This window comes from Salmo salar, chromosome ssa19, assembly GCF_905237065.1.
Source record: "Salmo salar chromosome ssa19, Ssal_v3.1, whole genome shotgun sequence".
In the NCBI taxonomy this organism is placed as follows: domain Eukaryota; kingdom Metazoa; phylum Chordata; class Actinopteri; order Salmoniformes; family Salmonidae; genus Salmo; species Salmo salar.
The window spans coordinates 66,760,744-66,776,304 of NC_059460.1; the positions used below are offsets into that span (position 1 = coordinate 66,760,744).

The 15,561-nt window shown below is 42.0% G+C and overlaps 1 protein-coding gene across 1 annotated transcript in view; it reads left to right on the forward strand.

The window, feature by feature from the left end:
• Positions 1–451: 451 nt before the first annotated feature.
• Positions 452–15,561, forward strand: part of si:ch211-28p3.4 (zinc-binding protein A33) — a 33,177-nt gene continuing 18,067 nt past the window's right edge. Inside the window, exons 1-3 of the mRNA XM_014159315.2 lie at positions 452–535; positions 689–784; positions 5,666–5,893. Coding sequence (XP_014014790.1) covers positions 518–535; positions 689–784; positions 5,666–5,893 — 342 coding nt within the window. The 5' untranslated portion in view covers positions 452–517. The remainder of the gene's footprint in view (positions 536–688; positions 785–5,665; positions 5,894–15,561) is intronic.

Below are 15,561 nucleotides of genomic sequence, written 5' to 3' on the forward strand. Positions count from 1 at the left end.
GAGATCTCAATTTTAAAGAGTCTTTTACACTGGTGTTAAAGATGCTAACATATGCCTATACAAACGGACACTCAATTACTCAAACCACCCACACACAAACAAAAGCCTCAAAGGGTTCAGGGGCAGGTAGATATAAATAGTGCTCCTCTTGACGGCTCAGTCACTGGAGGACAGAGCAATCCACGCTCTCTTGTGACCCGGCCCCCTGATCCTTCCAGAGGGTTCGGGAAGTCACCATTGTGTCTGTCTCCAGAGCTGAGATTTACACTCCCTAACCCATACACGGAACAAGGCACATGCTTCCCAGGGTATGAGGACAGTGGTGTGGGGGAGGAATAGATACCATGCTCCCTCCAACCAACTCCTCCAACAACAATGCCTTGGCATCAGATACAGGGGTATAAAAGCTTGGGTAATAATACTTCTGCTGGTAAGTTGCAGTTATCCTTTTCTGGGGAAGAGGGATAGGAGATACAGAAGGAAGGAGGACAGACAGTCATACATACAGGAGTTTGTCATGAAGGGTCATACGCAAGTAAATCCTTTGTAAATCAGTTGTTCCTCAAAAGAAAAGTACACCATTGATTTGATTAAAGCAACAATTATTTTTCTGTTGTCTGCTTCTTCAACCTTCTCGTCTTCTCACTTTATATGTCCTATCTCTTTGCTGCTTTTCACTCATTCAAAGGAAACACTTGTGAAACATCAACAGCACCTACAGAGGCAAAGGGATGTTGTCGCATACAGGATGAAGAAGCTGGCAGCTAAGCAGGTTGACTTTACAGTAAGTCAATGATTGTCTGGTGAATGTCTCTCGTCAGATGCCTGAAGAACACTTGTTGGCATCCTATTCTATTTTATTTAGTTCCATTACAATTCATTCCAATATTTTTTATGGAACATTATGTCTGAGGGATAGGGAGTTTTGGGAGATTTTTATTTATTTATTTGTATTTATTTATTTCACCTTTATTTAACCAGGTAGGCAAGTTGAGAACAAGTTCTCATTTACAATTGCGACCTGGCCAAGATAAAGCAAAGCAGTTCGACAACATACAAAAACACAGAGTTACACATGGAGTAAAACAACATACAATCAATGATACAGTAGAAAAAAATAAGACTATATACAATGTGAGCAAATGATGTGAGATAAGGGAGGTAAAGGCAAAAAAGTCCATGGTGGCAAAGTAAATCAAGTATAGCAAGTAAAACACTGGAATGGTAGATTTGTAATTTGAAGAAAGTTCAAAGTTAAAATATAAATAATATGGTGCAAAGGAGCAAAATAAATAAAATAAATAAATACAGTAGGGGAAGAGGTAGTAGTTTGGGCTAAATTATAGATGGGCTATGTACAGGTGCAGTGATCTGGGAGCTGCTCTGATAGCTGGTGCTTAAAGCTAGTGAGGGAAATAAGTGTTTCCAGTTTCAGAGATTTTTGTAGTTCGTTCCAGTCATTGGCAGCAGAGAACTGGAAGGAGAGACGACCAAAGGAGGAGTTGGCTTTAGGGGTGACCAGAGAGATACACCTGCTGGAGCGCATGCTACAGGTGGGTGGGTGGTGACCAGTGAGCGGAGATAAGGGGGGACTTTACCTAGCAGGGTCTTGTAGATGACCTGGAGCCAATGTGTTTGGCGACGATTATGAAGCGAAGGCCAGCCAACGAGAGCGTACAGGTCGCAGTGGTGGGTAGTATATGGGGCTTTGGTGACAAAACGGATGGCACTGTGATAGACTGCATCCAGCTTGTTGAGTAGGGTATTAGAGGCTATTTTGTAAATGACATCGCCGAAGTCGAGGATTGGTAGGATGGTCAGTTTTACGAGGGTATGTTTGGCAGCATGAGTGAAGGATGCTTTGTTGCGAAATAGGAAGCCAATTCTAGATTTAACTTTGGATTGGAGATGATTGATGTGAGTCTGGAAGGAGAGTTTACAGTCTAACCAGACACCTAGGTATTTGTAGTTGTCCACAAATTCTAAGTCAGAACCGTCCAGAGAAGTGATGCTGGACAGGCGGGCAGGTGCAGGCAGCGATCGGTTGAAGAGCATGCATTTAGTTTTACTTGTATTTAGGAACAGTTGGAGACCACGGAAGGAGAATTGTATGGCATTGAAGCTCGTCTGGAGGGTTGTTAACACAGTGTCCAAAGAAGGGCCAGAAGTATACAGAATGGTGTCGTCTGCGTAGAGGTGGATCAGAGATTCACCAGCAGCAAGAGCGACATCATTGATGTATACAGAGAAAAGAGTTGGCCCAAGAATTGAACCCTGTGGTACCCCCATAGAGACTGCCAGAGGTCCGGACAGCAGGCCCTCCGATTTGACACACTGAACTCTATCAGAGAAGTAGTTGGTGAACCAGGCGACGCAATCGTTTGAGAAACCAAGGCTACTGAGTCTGCCGATGAGGATGTGGTGATTAACAGAGTCAAAAGCTTTGGCCAGGTCAATGAATACGGCAGCACAGTATTGTTTCTTATCGATGGCGGTTACGATGTCGTTTAGGACCTTGAGCGTGGCTGAGGTGCACCCATGACCAGCTCTGAAACCAGATTGCATAGCGGAGAGGGTGCAGTGGGATTCGAAATGGTCGGTAATCTGTTTGTTGACTTGGCTTTCGAAGACCTTGGAAAGGCAGGGCAGGATGGATATAGGTCTGTAGCAGTTTGGGTCAAGAGTGTCCCCTCCTTTGAAGAGGGGGATGACAGCAGCTGCTTTCCAATCTATGGGAATCTCAGACGACACGAAAGATAGGTTGAACAGGCTAGTAATAGGGTTTGCAATAATTTCGGCAGATCATTTTAGAAAGAAAGGGTCCAGATTGTAGGCGAGTAGCTGTGGGGGGTGCTGTGCTTTTGAATGCAGTAGGGGTAGTTAGGTGGAAAGCATGGCCAGCCGTAGAAAAATGCTTATTGAAATTCTCAATTATAGTGGGCTTATCGGTGGTGACAGAGTTTCCTATCCTCAGTGCAGTGGGCAGTTGGGAGGAGGTGTTCTTATTCTCCATGGACTTTACAATGTCCCAGAACTTTTTAGAGTTTGAGTTGCAGAAAGCAAATTTCTGTTTGAAAAAGCTAGCCTTGGCGTTTCTAACTGCCTGTGTGTATTGGTTTCTAACTTCCCTGAAAAGTTGCATATCGCGGGGGCTGTTCGATGCTAATGCAGAACGCCACAGGATATTTTTGTGTTGGTTAAGGGCAGTCAGGTCTGGGGAGAACCAAGGGCTATATCTGTTCCTGGTTCTAAATTTCTTGAAAGGGGCATGCTTATTTAAGATGGTGAGGAAGGCATTTAAAAAAAATAACCAGGCATCCTCTACTGACGGGATGAGGTCAATATCCTTCCAGGATACCAGGGCCAGGTCGATTAGAAAGGCTTGCTTGTTGAAATGTTTCAGGGAGCGTTTGACAGTGATGAATGGAGGTCGTTTGACCGCTGACCCATTACGGGTGCAGGCAATGAGGCAGTGATCGCTGAGATCTTGGTTGAAAACAGCAGAGGTGTATTTAGAGGGCACGTTGGTTAGGATGATATCTATGAGGGTGCCAGTGTTTGCGGCTTTGGGGTTGTACCTGGTGGGTTCATTAATAATATGTGTGAGATTGAGGGCATCAAGCTTGGACTGTAGGATGGCTGGGGTGTTAAGCATGTCCCAGTTTAGGTCACCTAGTAGCACGAGCTCTGAAGATAGATGGGGGGCAATCAGTTCACATATGGTTTCCAGAGCACAGCTAGGGGCCGAGGGGGGTCTATAGCAGGCGGCAACGGTGAGAGACTTGTTTTTGGAGAGGTGGATTTTTAAAAGTAGAAGTTCAAATTGTTTGGGTACAGACCTGGATAGCAGGACAGAACTCTGCAGGCTATCTCTGCAGTAGATTGCAACACCGCCCCTTTTGGTCGTTCTATCTTGTCTGAAAACGTTGAAGTTAGGGATGAAGATTTCAGAGTTTTTGATGGACTTCCTAACCCAAGATTCAGACACAGCTAGGACATCCTGGTTGGCAGAGTGTGCTAAAGCAGTGAATAAAACAAACTTAGGGAGGAGGCTTCTAATGTTAACATGCATGAAACCAAGGCTATTACGGTTACAAAAGTCATCAAAAGAGAGCGCCTGGGGAGTAGGAGTGGAGCCAGGCACTGCAGGGCCTGGATTCACCACTACATCCCCAGAGGAGCAGAGAAGAATGAGTATGAGGGTACGGCTAAAAGCTATAAGAATTGGTCGTCTGTGACGTCCAGAATAGAGAGAAAAAGGAGCAGGTTTCTGGGGGTGATAAAATAGCTTCAAGGTATAATGTACAGACAAAGGTATGGTGGGATGTGAATACAGAGGAGTTAAACCTAGGCATTTAGTGATGATGAGAGAGATATTGTCTCTAGAAACATCATTGAAACCAGAAGATGTCATAGCATGTGTGTGTGGAGGAACTGAGAGGTTGGATAAGGTATAATGAGCAGGGCTAGAGGCTCTACAGTGAAATAAGCCAATAAACACTAGAACAGCAATGGACATGGCATATTGACATTAAGGAGAGGCATGCTTAGCCGAGTGATCAAAGGGTCCAGTGAGATTCAGACAGCTAGCCGGGCCATAGGTAGCAAACTGGTGGAAGATGGAGGGAGGTCTGTTTTTAGCCACCTCGTGCGTTGCCGTCTGTGGGTTAGTGGGGTTCCGTGTGGAAGGGGGGACCAGTCCAAGTTGGCAAAATAGTTAGTTATAGTGGCCCAAGAAAAGTGTCCGATAGACCTATTCAGATCGCAGCCGATAAGACAGCTAACGATTAGCTGGCCGCCGATGGGCGATCAGGTTACGTCGCGACGGAGGGGCCAGTTGGATAACTCCCTCGGGCAGATAACGTCGGTGGTCCAGTCGTGAAGGCCCGATGGGGCTCCGCATCGGCAGTAAAACGGGTCAGGATAGGTGATTGTAGCCCAGGAGACACTTCAGCTGGCTAGCTCAGGAAAAGCCCACGAGTGGCTGACGGAACTCTTCAGCTGGCTAGCTCCGGAATAATGTGTGTTAATTCCGGGACCGACGTTGCCAATAGTCACTCAGGTAGCAGCTAGTTAGCTGCAAGATCCAGGTGTAAATGTCCAGAGCCTGCGGTAGAAATCCGGGGAAAGGAGAGAGAATAGGTCCGGTATGCTCTGGTCTGAGTCGCGCTGTACAAAAACTGGCGATAGCTTTTCGAGCAAATGGATAGCTGAGGATAGCTAACCGTGGCTAGCTGAACTCCAACGTTAGCCAGTGAAAATGGCTAACCTCTGGCTAGCTTCTGTTGTGGATTTCAGATTTGAGGTAAATAATACTTTCTTTTTTAAATTGGTGAGGCGGGTTGCAGGAGAGTGCTTGGAGGTTGAGTTTTTAGAAGAAAAAATGTAAAAAGATATGCGAAGAAAAATATGTAAATATATATATACACGGGACAGGACAAGAGGAGGGTAAAGGATGTCTGAACTGCTACGCCATCTTGGATAATGATGGTGAAATAGACCTAAAATGGGTTGAATTGCAGCAATGGTTTTAAAGGCTTTCCAAAGATGTCATAGTCACTTGCCACTGTGAATCCATTGCACTGCTGTCAAATGTAGTCTAATTATGATTGGTTTTTCAAAGTGCTAATTCTGATAATTTCACATGACCCCTCCCCCACTTCAGAAGAAGACCAATGCACTGAAGGAAAAGATTAAGAAGAAGTACGAGGACATGAAGAGGGTTCTGGATAAGGACCTGCGGATTACGCTGACCCAGCTGGAAATGGAGTATCAAGCCACAGAGTGCACCATTGAGGACAGAATAGAGCGCTGCTACCACCTCAGTCAGGAACTTGACCAGGAGATAGCCCAGCTCAGCACCCAAATGGAGAAAGAGCATACAGACGACAAGGTGAAGGCCGTCTGAACATAACACAGGGACATTCTAATTTGACTCACGTGCCTGTAACTTTCACATAAAGAGTGTGACAGCAAGTTATGCACACTTACTTCAAGTTTGGATTTGGCCCGTAGAAGCAGGGTTGGAATTATTTCTGAATTCAATTGCTGATCAAATTCAATTATTGATTTCAATTCTGATTAAATAGTCCCCAGGACGCAGAATAGGAATTCCAGTATAGGAAACAGAATATAATTACATGAATAAGCTTTCACCTTACATGAATGTCATGTTTGTACGAAATCCTGATATTCATATTCGACTTACCTTGCAAAATCCAGAAGTTATGCAGGACGCTACAATCTACATGGGTGTCAATGGAGAGTCTAATTTAGTCCAATTTATTGAAACAAATATTTGGTAGCACTTTATAATATCTCCACATAATAAAGCATTTAAAATGGATAAGTAAATAGTTTATTCAAACATTTATAAACAACGTTTAAAGTAACGTTTAATAAGATGTATAACATAGGTCCTTAAATAACATTTACTAATCATTAGTTACATATTTTTGTGTGGCCCTATCTAAAGTGTGGGATATTTATACTTTATAAATACTTTTTGTGTGAAGATTGTAATTTCTCACAAAAAGCTGGACATGCCATTGGTAGAGCCCAGCAGTACCGGATGCTCCTTAAGGTCTCAAAATGTCCCCTAGAACATACCAATGGTTAACCTTTTTCTGCCTGTCCAGTCGAAAATCAGAAACATGTTTCCAGTGGTTGTCACATCAATATCTCTGTGCTGCAATCGCCGACATTTTCATAAACCCCCTCTTTTGATAGGTTAAATTATGCATTAATAATATATGATTGGTTTAGGGGTTAAGGGGCGGGAATTAGCCTCAACAGGAATATTGCTCATTTGAGGCTGCTGCCACAGGGAGGCGCTTCTCTCCCCGTTCGATTTGACTTTGGCAGCTCCATCATTCAAATTTGGACAAAAATATCAAGGTAAGAAACTGTATGTAATTCATTTTTATGTTAGTAATGATAATATTTACATTTTAGTCTGTTTTTTTCTGATTGATTAGATGAGTCTGTGAAATTAACTTTTGATGCCTGGTGAGCTAACTATCTACCAAGCCAAGTAGTAGAATCAGCTTGAATATGAGTTGACAATTTCTGAGGTAAACGTTAATATATTCTGATCAATGACATTGATATTTTTTAAGTAACTGAAAACTTTAAGAAGCTTTATGAAATCTTCTCAGATAATGGTAGCTATCTAGCTAGATTGCTAGCTAGCCACCTAACTAGCTATGATGGCTAGCTAGCCTGTGATGTTCAAGTCAGTCACCCAAAACAAAGCAAGGTAGCCTACTTGATGTTAATGTTTACTTTGATAACTACAAAATAAAATGCATTTGTCAATAGGTGTTAGAGCTAGAAACTAACTGGCTCGTGATTATACAGTACATTCAGAAAGTATTCAGATCCCTTGAGTTTTCCCACATTTCGGTTACAGCCTACATTTTTTAACATGTCTAAAAATCTGTTTTCACTTTGTCATTATGAGGTGTAGATTGCTGAGGAATTAAAAAAAATCAATTTTAGAATAAGTCTGTAATGTAACAAAATGTGGAAAAAGTCAAGGTGTCTGAATACTTTCAGAAGGCACTGTATTGTGTCCCTAGCTAGCGTGCTAAAAGGGAAAGGGTTGCTGTGAAGAAACATTGGATGAGTACATTTTAATAGCTAGACATATCCCCATAGCCAGTTAACCCCTAATGGCTGTATATCATTAGGTGTCTTTTTATCTGTGATATGAATCCTATAAAATATTAAGGCTTCTGGCTGTTGATTCCAAGAATTAATGTAATGTTATAGCCTAAACCTAATTATAATAGCTTAGAAATAATGGCTTTGGTGGTCAGCTTGGTAACTAAATGTTCCTGGTCTAGCTGATTTGGGACTGCTACTTACAGAGGTATACATTATCATATTATTTCAGTTATGGACTATCAGATATACAATTATATGGCATGTTTTCTCAAATGTTATAGTGAAAACCTTTGTATAATAACATGAAACATTGTCACCATGCGATTGATAACTTGTGGATACAATATATAATTTCATTGATGATTCCCTTTTTTATGTACTGAAGTCTATTCTGTATATAACTTTATGTCAATCTTACGCTATTCTTTGGAGGGGTTGTCACTGATTTACATTTGAAATGTTAATGTTCATTGTTTGTCTTTATGTTTGAGTTTTAGAAATGGACAGCGGAGACCATTACCAGCGGATATTACAGTCCCTGTCCATGAGGAGGAGGACACTGACGGCAGATGAAATACGGGTCATTGCTTCGGAATCCCTGCAGGATGAGGACCATGAAGGCACGGCCTTCTTAGAGAAAGATGCCCTTGATGCTGAGCTACTCAGTGAAGAGGAGAATGAAGAAAATTAGATCATGAATTCAGAGGAAGTTGAGGAGCCACCACCTGAGGCCTCTCAGCCAAGCTCTTCAACTGGAAGGTAACTATAAATTACGTGTTATTGATATGTATTATCAGGCCTTTATACAGTGCCTTCAGAGAGTATTCACACCCCTTGACCTTTTCCACATTTTGTTGTGTTACAGCCTGAATTAAAAAATAGCAATTAAATAGTATTTTTTGGGGTCACTGGCCTACACACAATACCCCATAATGTCAAAGTGGAATTCTGTTTTTCAAAATTTTTACAAATGTAAAAAAAATGAAAGCTTAAATATCTTGAGACAATAAGTGCTCAACACCTTTGTTCTGGCAAGCCTCAATCAGTTCAGGAGTAAAAATGTGCTTAACAAGTCACATAATAAGTTGGACTCACTCGTGTGCAATATTATTGATTTAAATTATTTTTGAATGACTACCTCATCTCTGTACCCCACACATACAATTATCTTTAAGGTCCCTCAGTCGAGCAGTGAATTTCAACCACAAAGACCAGGGAGGTTTTCCAATACCTCGCAAAGAAGGGCAACTATTGGTAGTTGGGTAAAAATAAAAAAGCAGACATTGAATATCCCTTTGTGCATGCTGAAGTTATTAATTATACTTTGAATGGTTTATCAATACACCCAGTCACTACAAAGATACAGGCGTCCTTCCTAACTCAGTTGCCAGAGAGGAAGAAAACCACTCAGGGATTTCACCATGAGGCAATGGTGACTTTAAAACAGTTACAGAGTTTAATGGCTGTGATGGGAGAAAACTCAAGATGAATCAACAACATTGTAGTTACTCCACAATTCTAACCTAATTGACAGAGTGAAAAGAAGGAAGTCTGTACAGAATAAAAATATTTCAAAACATGCATCCTGTTTACAACAACGCACTAAAGTAGTACTGCAAAAGAATTGGCAAAGCAATTAACTTTTTGTTCTGAATACATATTGTTATGTTTGGGGCAAATCCAAACATAACAATCCAAATCCAAATCACATTACTGAGTGCCATAATTCCAAGCTTAGTGGTGGCTACACCATGTTATGGGTATGCTTGTAATTATTAAGGACTGGGGAGTTTTTCAGGATAAAAAAAGAAACGGAATGGGTAAAGCACAGGTAAAATCCTATAGGAAAACCTGGTTCAGTCTGTGTTTCACCACACTGGTAAATGAAGGCACCTTTCAGCAGGACAATAACTTAAAAAACAAGGCCAAATCTACACTGGAGTTGCTTTCCAAGAAGACAGTGTATATTCTTCCCGATAGTGGTGAAACTGCTCAGGTTCAAAGACAAGGAGATTTTCAGGAGAGTCAAGTGTCTGAAGGGAACCAAAATGAAGACTTTCCCAAAAATGTGTGCCTCAAAAGAAAGGAACTGCTGCCATAACGAAAAAAGGCAACATCGCATACCTGAAGTATGATCCCCCCCCCCCCCTTCTGTGTCAATGTGCGTTCCATAGGATGTGGACCCCTATTTATAACTCTAATACAAATTAATGGTTGTATCGGACATGTGAGGCATGCACTTCTATGTTTACTTTCCACTCTCTGGATGATTCCTCTTAGCTGGGCAGGATATCAACCCTGATAACGTGGTCTTCATCCCATTAGATATTAATTAAGCAAATTATAAATATAATGATTGTGTTGATCCAGATGAACATTTCTTGAAATTTAACAGAAATAAGTCTATCACTTATGATAGACCTGTATAGCAGTTTATCTAATTGCAAGACAAGCTTATTTTTCTACCATTCATTTGATCGTTCGGAGTCTTCCTAAAAATCATGAGCAACTTGTTCATTGTCTGTCTTCTCTCAGTGGGAGTAGTGTCCATTTTTGTTCATAACTGTTTTCAATTGCTTGTAAGAGAGGACCTCACACTTACATCTGATAACATTGATGTTGAATCTCTTTTCATAGAAATTCCTTCCTGTTAATTTCTTTTGTGGTAAAAAACTGGTAATTGGATGCATCTATCGGCCACCCGATTCTTACATTGGTAGTTTCATTGATATTCTTGCATCAATCTTGGATTTGATGAATAATTAAGATAAAATGTGTTTTCTAAAATGTACACTGCTCAAAAGAATAAAGGGAACACTTAAACAACACAATGTAACTCCAAGTCAATCACACTTCTGTGAAATCAAACTGTCCACTTAGGAAGCAACACTGATTGACAATACATTTCACATGCTGTTGTGCAAATGGAATAGACAACAGGTGGAAATTATAGGCAATTAGCAAGACACCCCCAATAAAGGAGTGGTTCTGCCGGTGGGGACCACAGACCACTTCTCAGTTCCTATGCTTCCTGGCTGATGTTTTGGTCACTTTTGAATGCTGGCGGTGCTTTCACTCTAGTGGTAGCATGAGACGGAGTCTACAACCCACACAAGTGGCTCAGGTAGTGCAGCACATCCAGGATGGCACATCAATGCGAGCTGTGGCAAGAAGGTTTGCTGTGTCTGTCAGCGTAGTGTCCAGAGCATGGAGGCGCTACCAGGAGACAGGCCAGTACATCAGGAGACGTGGAGGAGGCCGTAGGAGGGCAACAACCCAGCAGCAGGACCGCTACCTCCGCCTTTGTGCAAGGAGGAGCAGGAGAAGCACTGCCAGAGCCCTGCAAAAGGACCTCCAGCAGGCCACAAATGTGCATGTGTCTGCTCAAATGGTCAGAAACAGACTCCATGAGTGTGGTATGAGGGCCCGACGTCCACAGGTGGGGGTTGTGCTTACAGCCCAACACCGTGCAGGACGTTTGGCATTTGCCAGAGAACACCAAGATTGGCAAATTCGCCACTGGCGCCCTGTGCTCTTCATAGATGAAAGCAGGTTCACACTGAGCATGTGACAGACGTGACAGAGTCTGGAGACGCCGTGGAGAACGTTCTGCTGCCTGCAACATCCTCCAGCATGACCGGTTTGGCGGTGGGTCAGTCATGGTGTGGCATTTCTTTGGGGGGCCGCACAGCCCTCCATGTGCTCGCCAGAGGTAGCCTGACTGCCATTAGGTACCGAGATGAGATCTTCAGACCCCTTGTGAGACCATATGCTGGTGCGGTTGGCCCTGGGTTCCTCCTAATGCAAGACAATTATAGACCTCATGTGGCTGGAGTGTGTCAGCAGTTCCTGCAAGAGGAAGGCATTGATGCTATGGACTGGCCCGCCCGTTCCCCAGACCTGAATCCAATTGAGTACATCTGGGATATTATGTCTCACTCCATCCACCAACGCCACGTTGCACCACAGACTGTCCAAGAGTTGGCGGATGCTTTAGTCCAGGTCTGGGAGGAGATCCCTCAGGAGACCATCCGCCACCTCATCGGGAGCATGCCCAGGCGTGGTAGGGAGGTCATACAGGCACGTGGAGGTCACACACACTACTGAGCCTCATTTTGACTTGTTTTAAGGACATTACATCAAAGTTGGATCAGCCTGTAGTGTGGTTTTCCACTTTAATTTTGAGTGTGACTCCAAATCCAGACCTCCATGGGTTGATAAATTGAATTTCCATTGATTATTTTTGTGTGATTTTGTTGTCAGCACATTCAACTATGTAAAGAAAAAAGTATTTAATAAGATTATTTCATTCATTCAGATCTAGGATGTGTTATTTTAGTGTTCCCTTTATTTTTTTGAGCAGTATATATCACAAGACCAGTCCTTTTTTTAATGTCCATTACAAGCAAGACATATTTCATGCAGTCCTCATTATATCCTGTTGTATGCCGATAAAAAAATGGCCGCTAATGATTGCAAGTAAAAATACGTCTTAGGCATCAAATTTTACCCTGTTGTATTCCTGTTGTATCGTGCCATGGCTGTGCCAGAGCCGACTGCAAGCCAACCCCGGGCACTCCCTTTCATTTTCATCCTCCTTTATTCCCATTATAACAATATTATTGTTCATACTTCTGCACTTTAGAGCAAGTAATTCGGCTTTCATTGTTTTATTTTCATACTGTAGCCTCTCTGTAGTGTCTTTTAGGGAGTCCACAGTAGTTTTCAATATCTTATTTTTCGCTTGTATTTCTTCCATCATTTTACTACTGTAATGCATTCCTTTGGCCTCAACCTCCCCCAGTAGCCCAGGCAATAGATCCAGTTTGTTTCACTGATCGCTCTGTCCATATACCCACTTTAAGGTGTACACTCCACAGAGCTGGGCTTTATGGAAGAGTGGCCAGAAGAAAGCCATTGCTTATAGAAAAAATAAGCAAACACGTTTGGTGTTCGCCAAAAGGCATGTGGGAGACTCCCCAAACATATGGAAGAAGGTACTCTGGTCAGATGAGACTAAAATTGAGCTTTTTGGCCATCAAGGAAAAGGCTATGTCTGGCGCAAACCCAAAACCTCTCATCACCCTGAGATGTTTTTCATCGGCAGGGACTGGGAAACTGGTCAGAAATGAAGGAATGATGGATGGCTCTAAATACAGGGAAATTCTTGAGGGAAACCTGTTTAAGTCTTCCAGAGATTTGAGACTGGGACGGAGGTTCACCTTCCAGCAGGTCAATGACCCTAAGCATACTGCTAAAGCAACACTTGAGTGGTTTAAGGGGAAACATTTAAATGTCTTGGAATGGCCTAGTCAAAGCCCAGACCTCAATCAAATTGAGAATCTGTGGTATGACTTAAAGATTGTTGTACACCAGCGGAACCCATCCAACTTGAAGGAGCTGGAGTAATTTTGCCTTGAAGAATGGGAAATAATTCCAGTGGCTAGATGTGCCAAGCTTATAGAGACATACCCCAAGGGACTTGGAGCTGTAATTGGTGCAGAAGGTGGCTCTACAAAGTATTGACTTTGGGGGTGTCACGTCCTGACCAGTATAGGGGTTATTTTGTTATTTGTAGTTTGGTCAGGACGTGGCAGAGGGTATTTGTTTTATGTGGTTCGGGCTGGTTGTGTTAGTTGTAGGGTGTTTGATTTAGTATTCCGGGTTTTGGGCACTGTTCTATGTTTATGTATTTCTATGTTCAGTCTAGTTATTTCTATTTCTATGTTTAGGTAATTGGGGGTTGAACCCTCAATTGGAGGCAGGTGTTTTCTCGTTGCCTCTGATTGAGGGTTCTATAAATAGGTATGTGTTTGTTTTAGTATTTGTGGGAGATTGTGCTAGGTATAGCTTTGTTGCCTTACCGGCCTGGTATTAGTCGTTGTGTTTTTGTTGTGTACGTATTTATTTTGGTTTACCTTCTTTGTCCGTTTAAATAAAAAGAAGATGAGTGCACATTTCCCCGTTGCGTCTTGGTCCACTTTAACCTACGACAACCGTGACAGGGGGGGTGAATAGTTATGGACGCTCAAGTTCATTTTTTTTGTCTTATTTCTTGTTTGTTTCACAATAAAACCTATTTAGCATCTTCAAAGTTGTAGGCATGTTGTGTAAATCAAATGATACAAATCCCCCCAAAAAACATTTTAATTCCAGGTTGTAAGGCAACAAAATAGGAAATATTCCAAGGGGGGTGAATACTTTCGCAAGCCACTGTAACTGCCCCACACTAAGTAATACATTTAATTAGTAGTCTATCAAAGTAATCAGACCAATTATTTCACCAAATGTAACTTTTACTATATGTAACTGCTTTGCTTTAAATAGTGAAATAAAACTTTTTAAACTTCTTCAAATTCCACAAAAATACTTTGAAAGAGCTAAAGCAAGCCCCACAACTTTACTTGTAAAAGTTACCGTCTAGTTATTATTATTATTAATTATAATGTTATTAATATTGTAATAATTATTTCCCACTTTTTAGGTGAGACTTGCAAAGCAAAAGTCCTGACTTTAAATCTTCGTCATACTTCTGACTGTAATGGTCTGGGTGTAGCTGGTGCAGAGGAGTCAGGCGCAGGACAGCAGAGATGAGTAATTAAAGTAACTTTACTCAAAATACCAAGTACATGTAGAATTACCAAGCCCACACAAAAGGACCGAAATACAATAAACAAAAACGCACAAAAACCATGGGGAAAACAGAGGGTTAAATAATGAACATGTAATTGGGGAATTGAAACCAGGTGTGTAAAACAAAGACAAAACAAATGGAAAATGAAAAGTGGATCGGCGATGGCTAGAAGGCCGGTGACGTCGACCGCCGAACGCCGCCCGAACAAGGCGAGGGACTGACTTCGGCGGAAGTCGTGACACTGACTTTTTATTATTATTATTTAGCACGCTACTCATCTTACAACGTTTAAGCTAGAAATGCAGTTCGAACTTTAAAACGTGTACACTTGTCAGGACCAGTGTGCTAACATATAACTTCTTGAAATCTTTTATTAGAGTTTTTAAGTTATACATTTTTTGGTCCTTCTTTTTGTCCTCCATCGACTTCCTGGCATTTTCTTAACATTCTAAAGGCCACATTTTGAAGTTCACTTTCCTTGCTTTGTCTAAAAACTATCATGAATCTGGCAAAGTTTTGTAGGTGAGAGTGCAGTATTTGTTTAGTTTCAAAGCACTAATGTTTCTTAGCAAGTTTCTCACACTGGCTTTAGCAATGAAGGGAGCAGTCCTGCCAAGGCAACTGTTGCCTAGAAACAACTGCCTCGGCCAACAACTGCCACCGATCATTTCTCATTGCACTTCTTTCAGTTTTCGCACGCAACAACTGCAGTTTAGACACTGACCACAACCACACAACTACTGACCACACAACTACTGAAACACACAACTAGTGACCACAACCAAACCACAGCACTACTGAGTACATCTACTGACCATACCTACTAACCACAACAACACAACTACAGACCATAACTAATGACTACAATGACTGACCACAACTCCTCACCAACTACTGACCACAACCACACAACTACTAACCACAAGAACACAACTACAGACCATAACTAATGACCACAATGACTGACCACAACTACTTACCACAACCACACAGCTACTGACCACAACTACTGACCACAACAACAGAACTACATACCATTACTACTGACCACAACTAATGACCACAACAACTGAGGACAACTACTGACCACACAACTACTGAACCACACAACTACTGAACACAACCACAAAACTACTGACAGACCACGACTACTGACAACAGCTACTGACCACAACAGACCACAAATACTGACAACTACAGACCACAACCATTCAACTACTGACCGCAACCACACAACTACTGACCACAACCACACAACT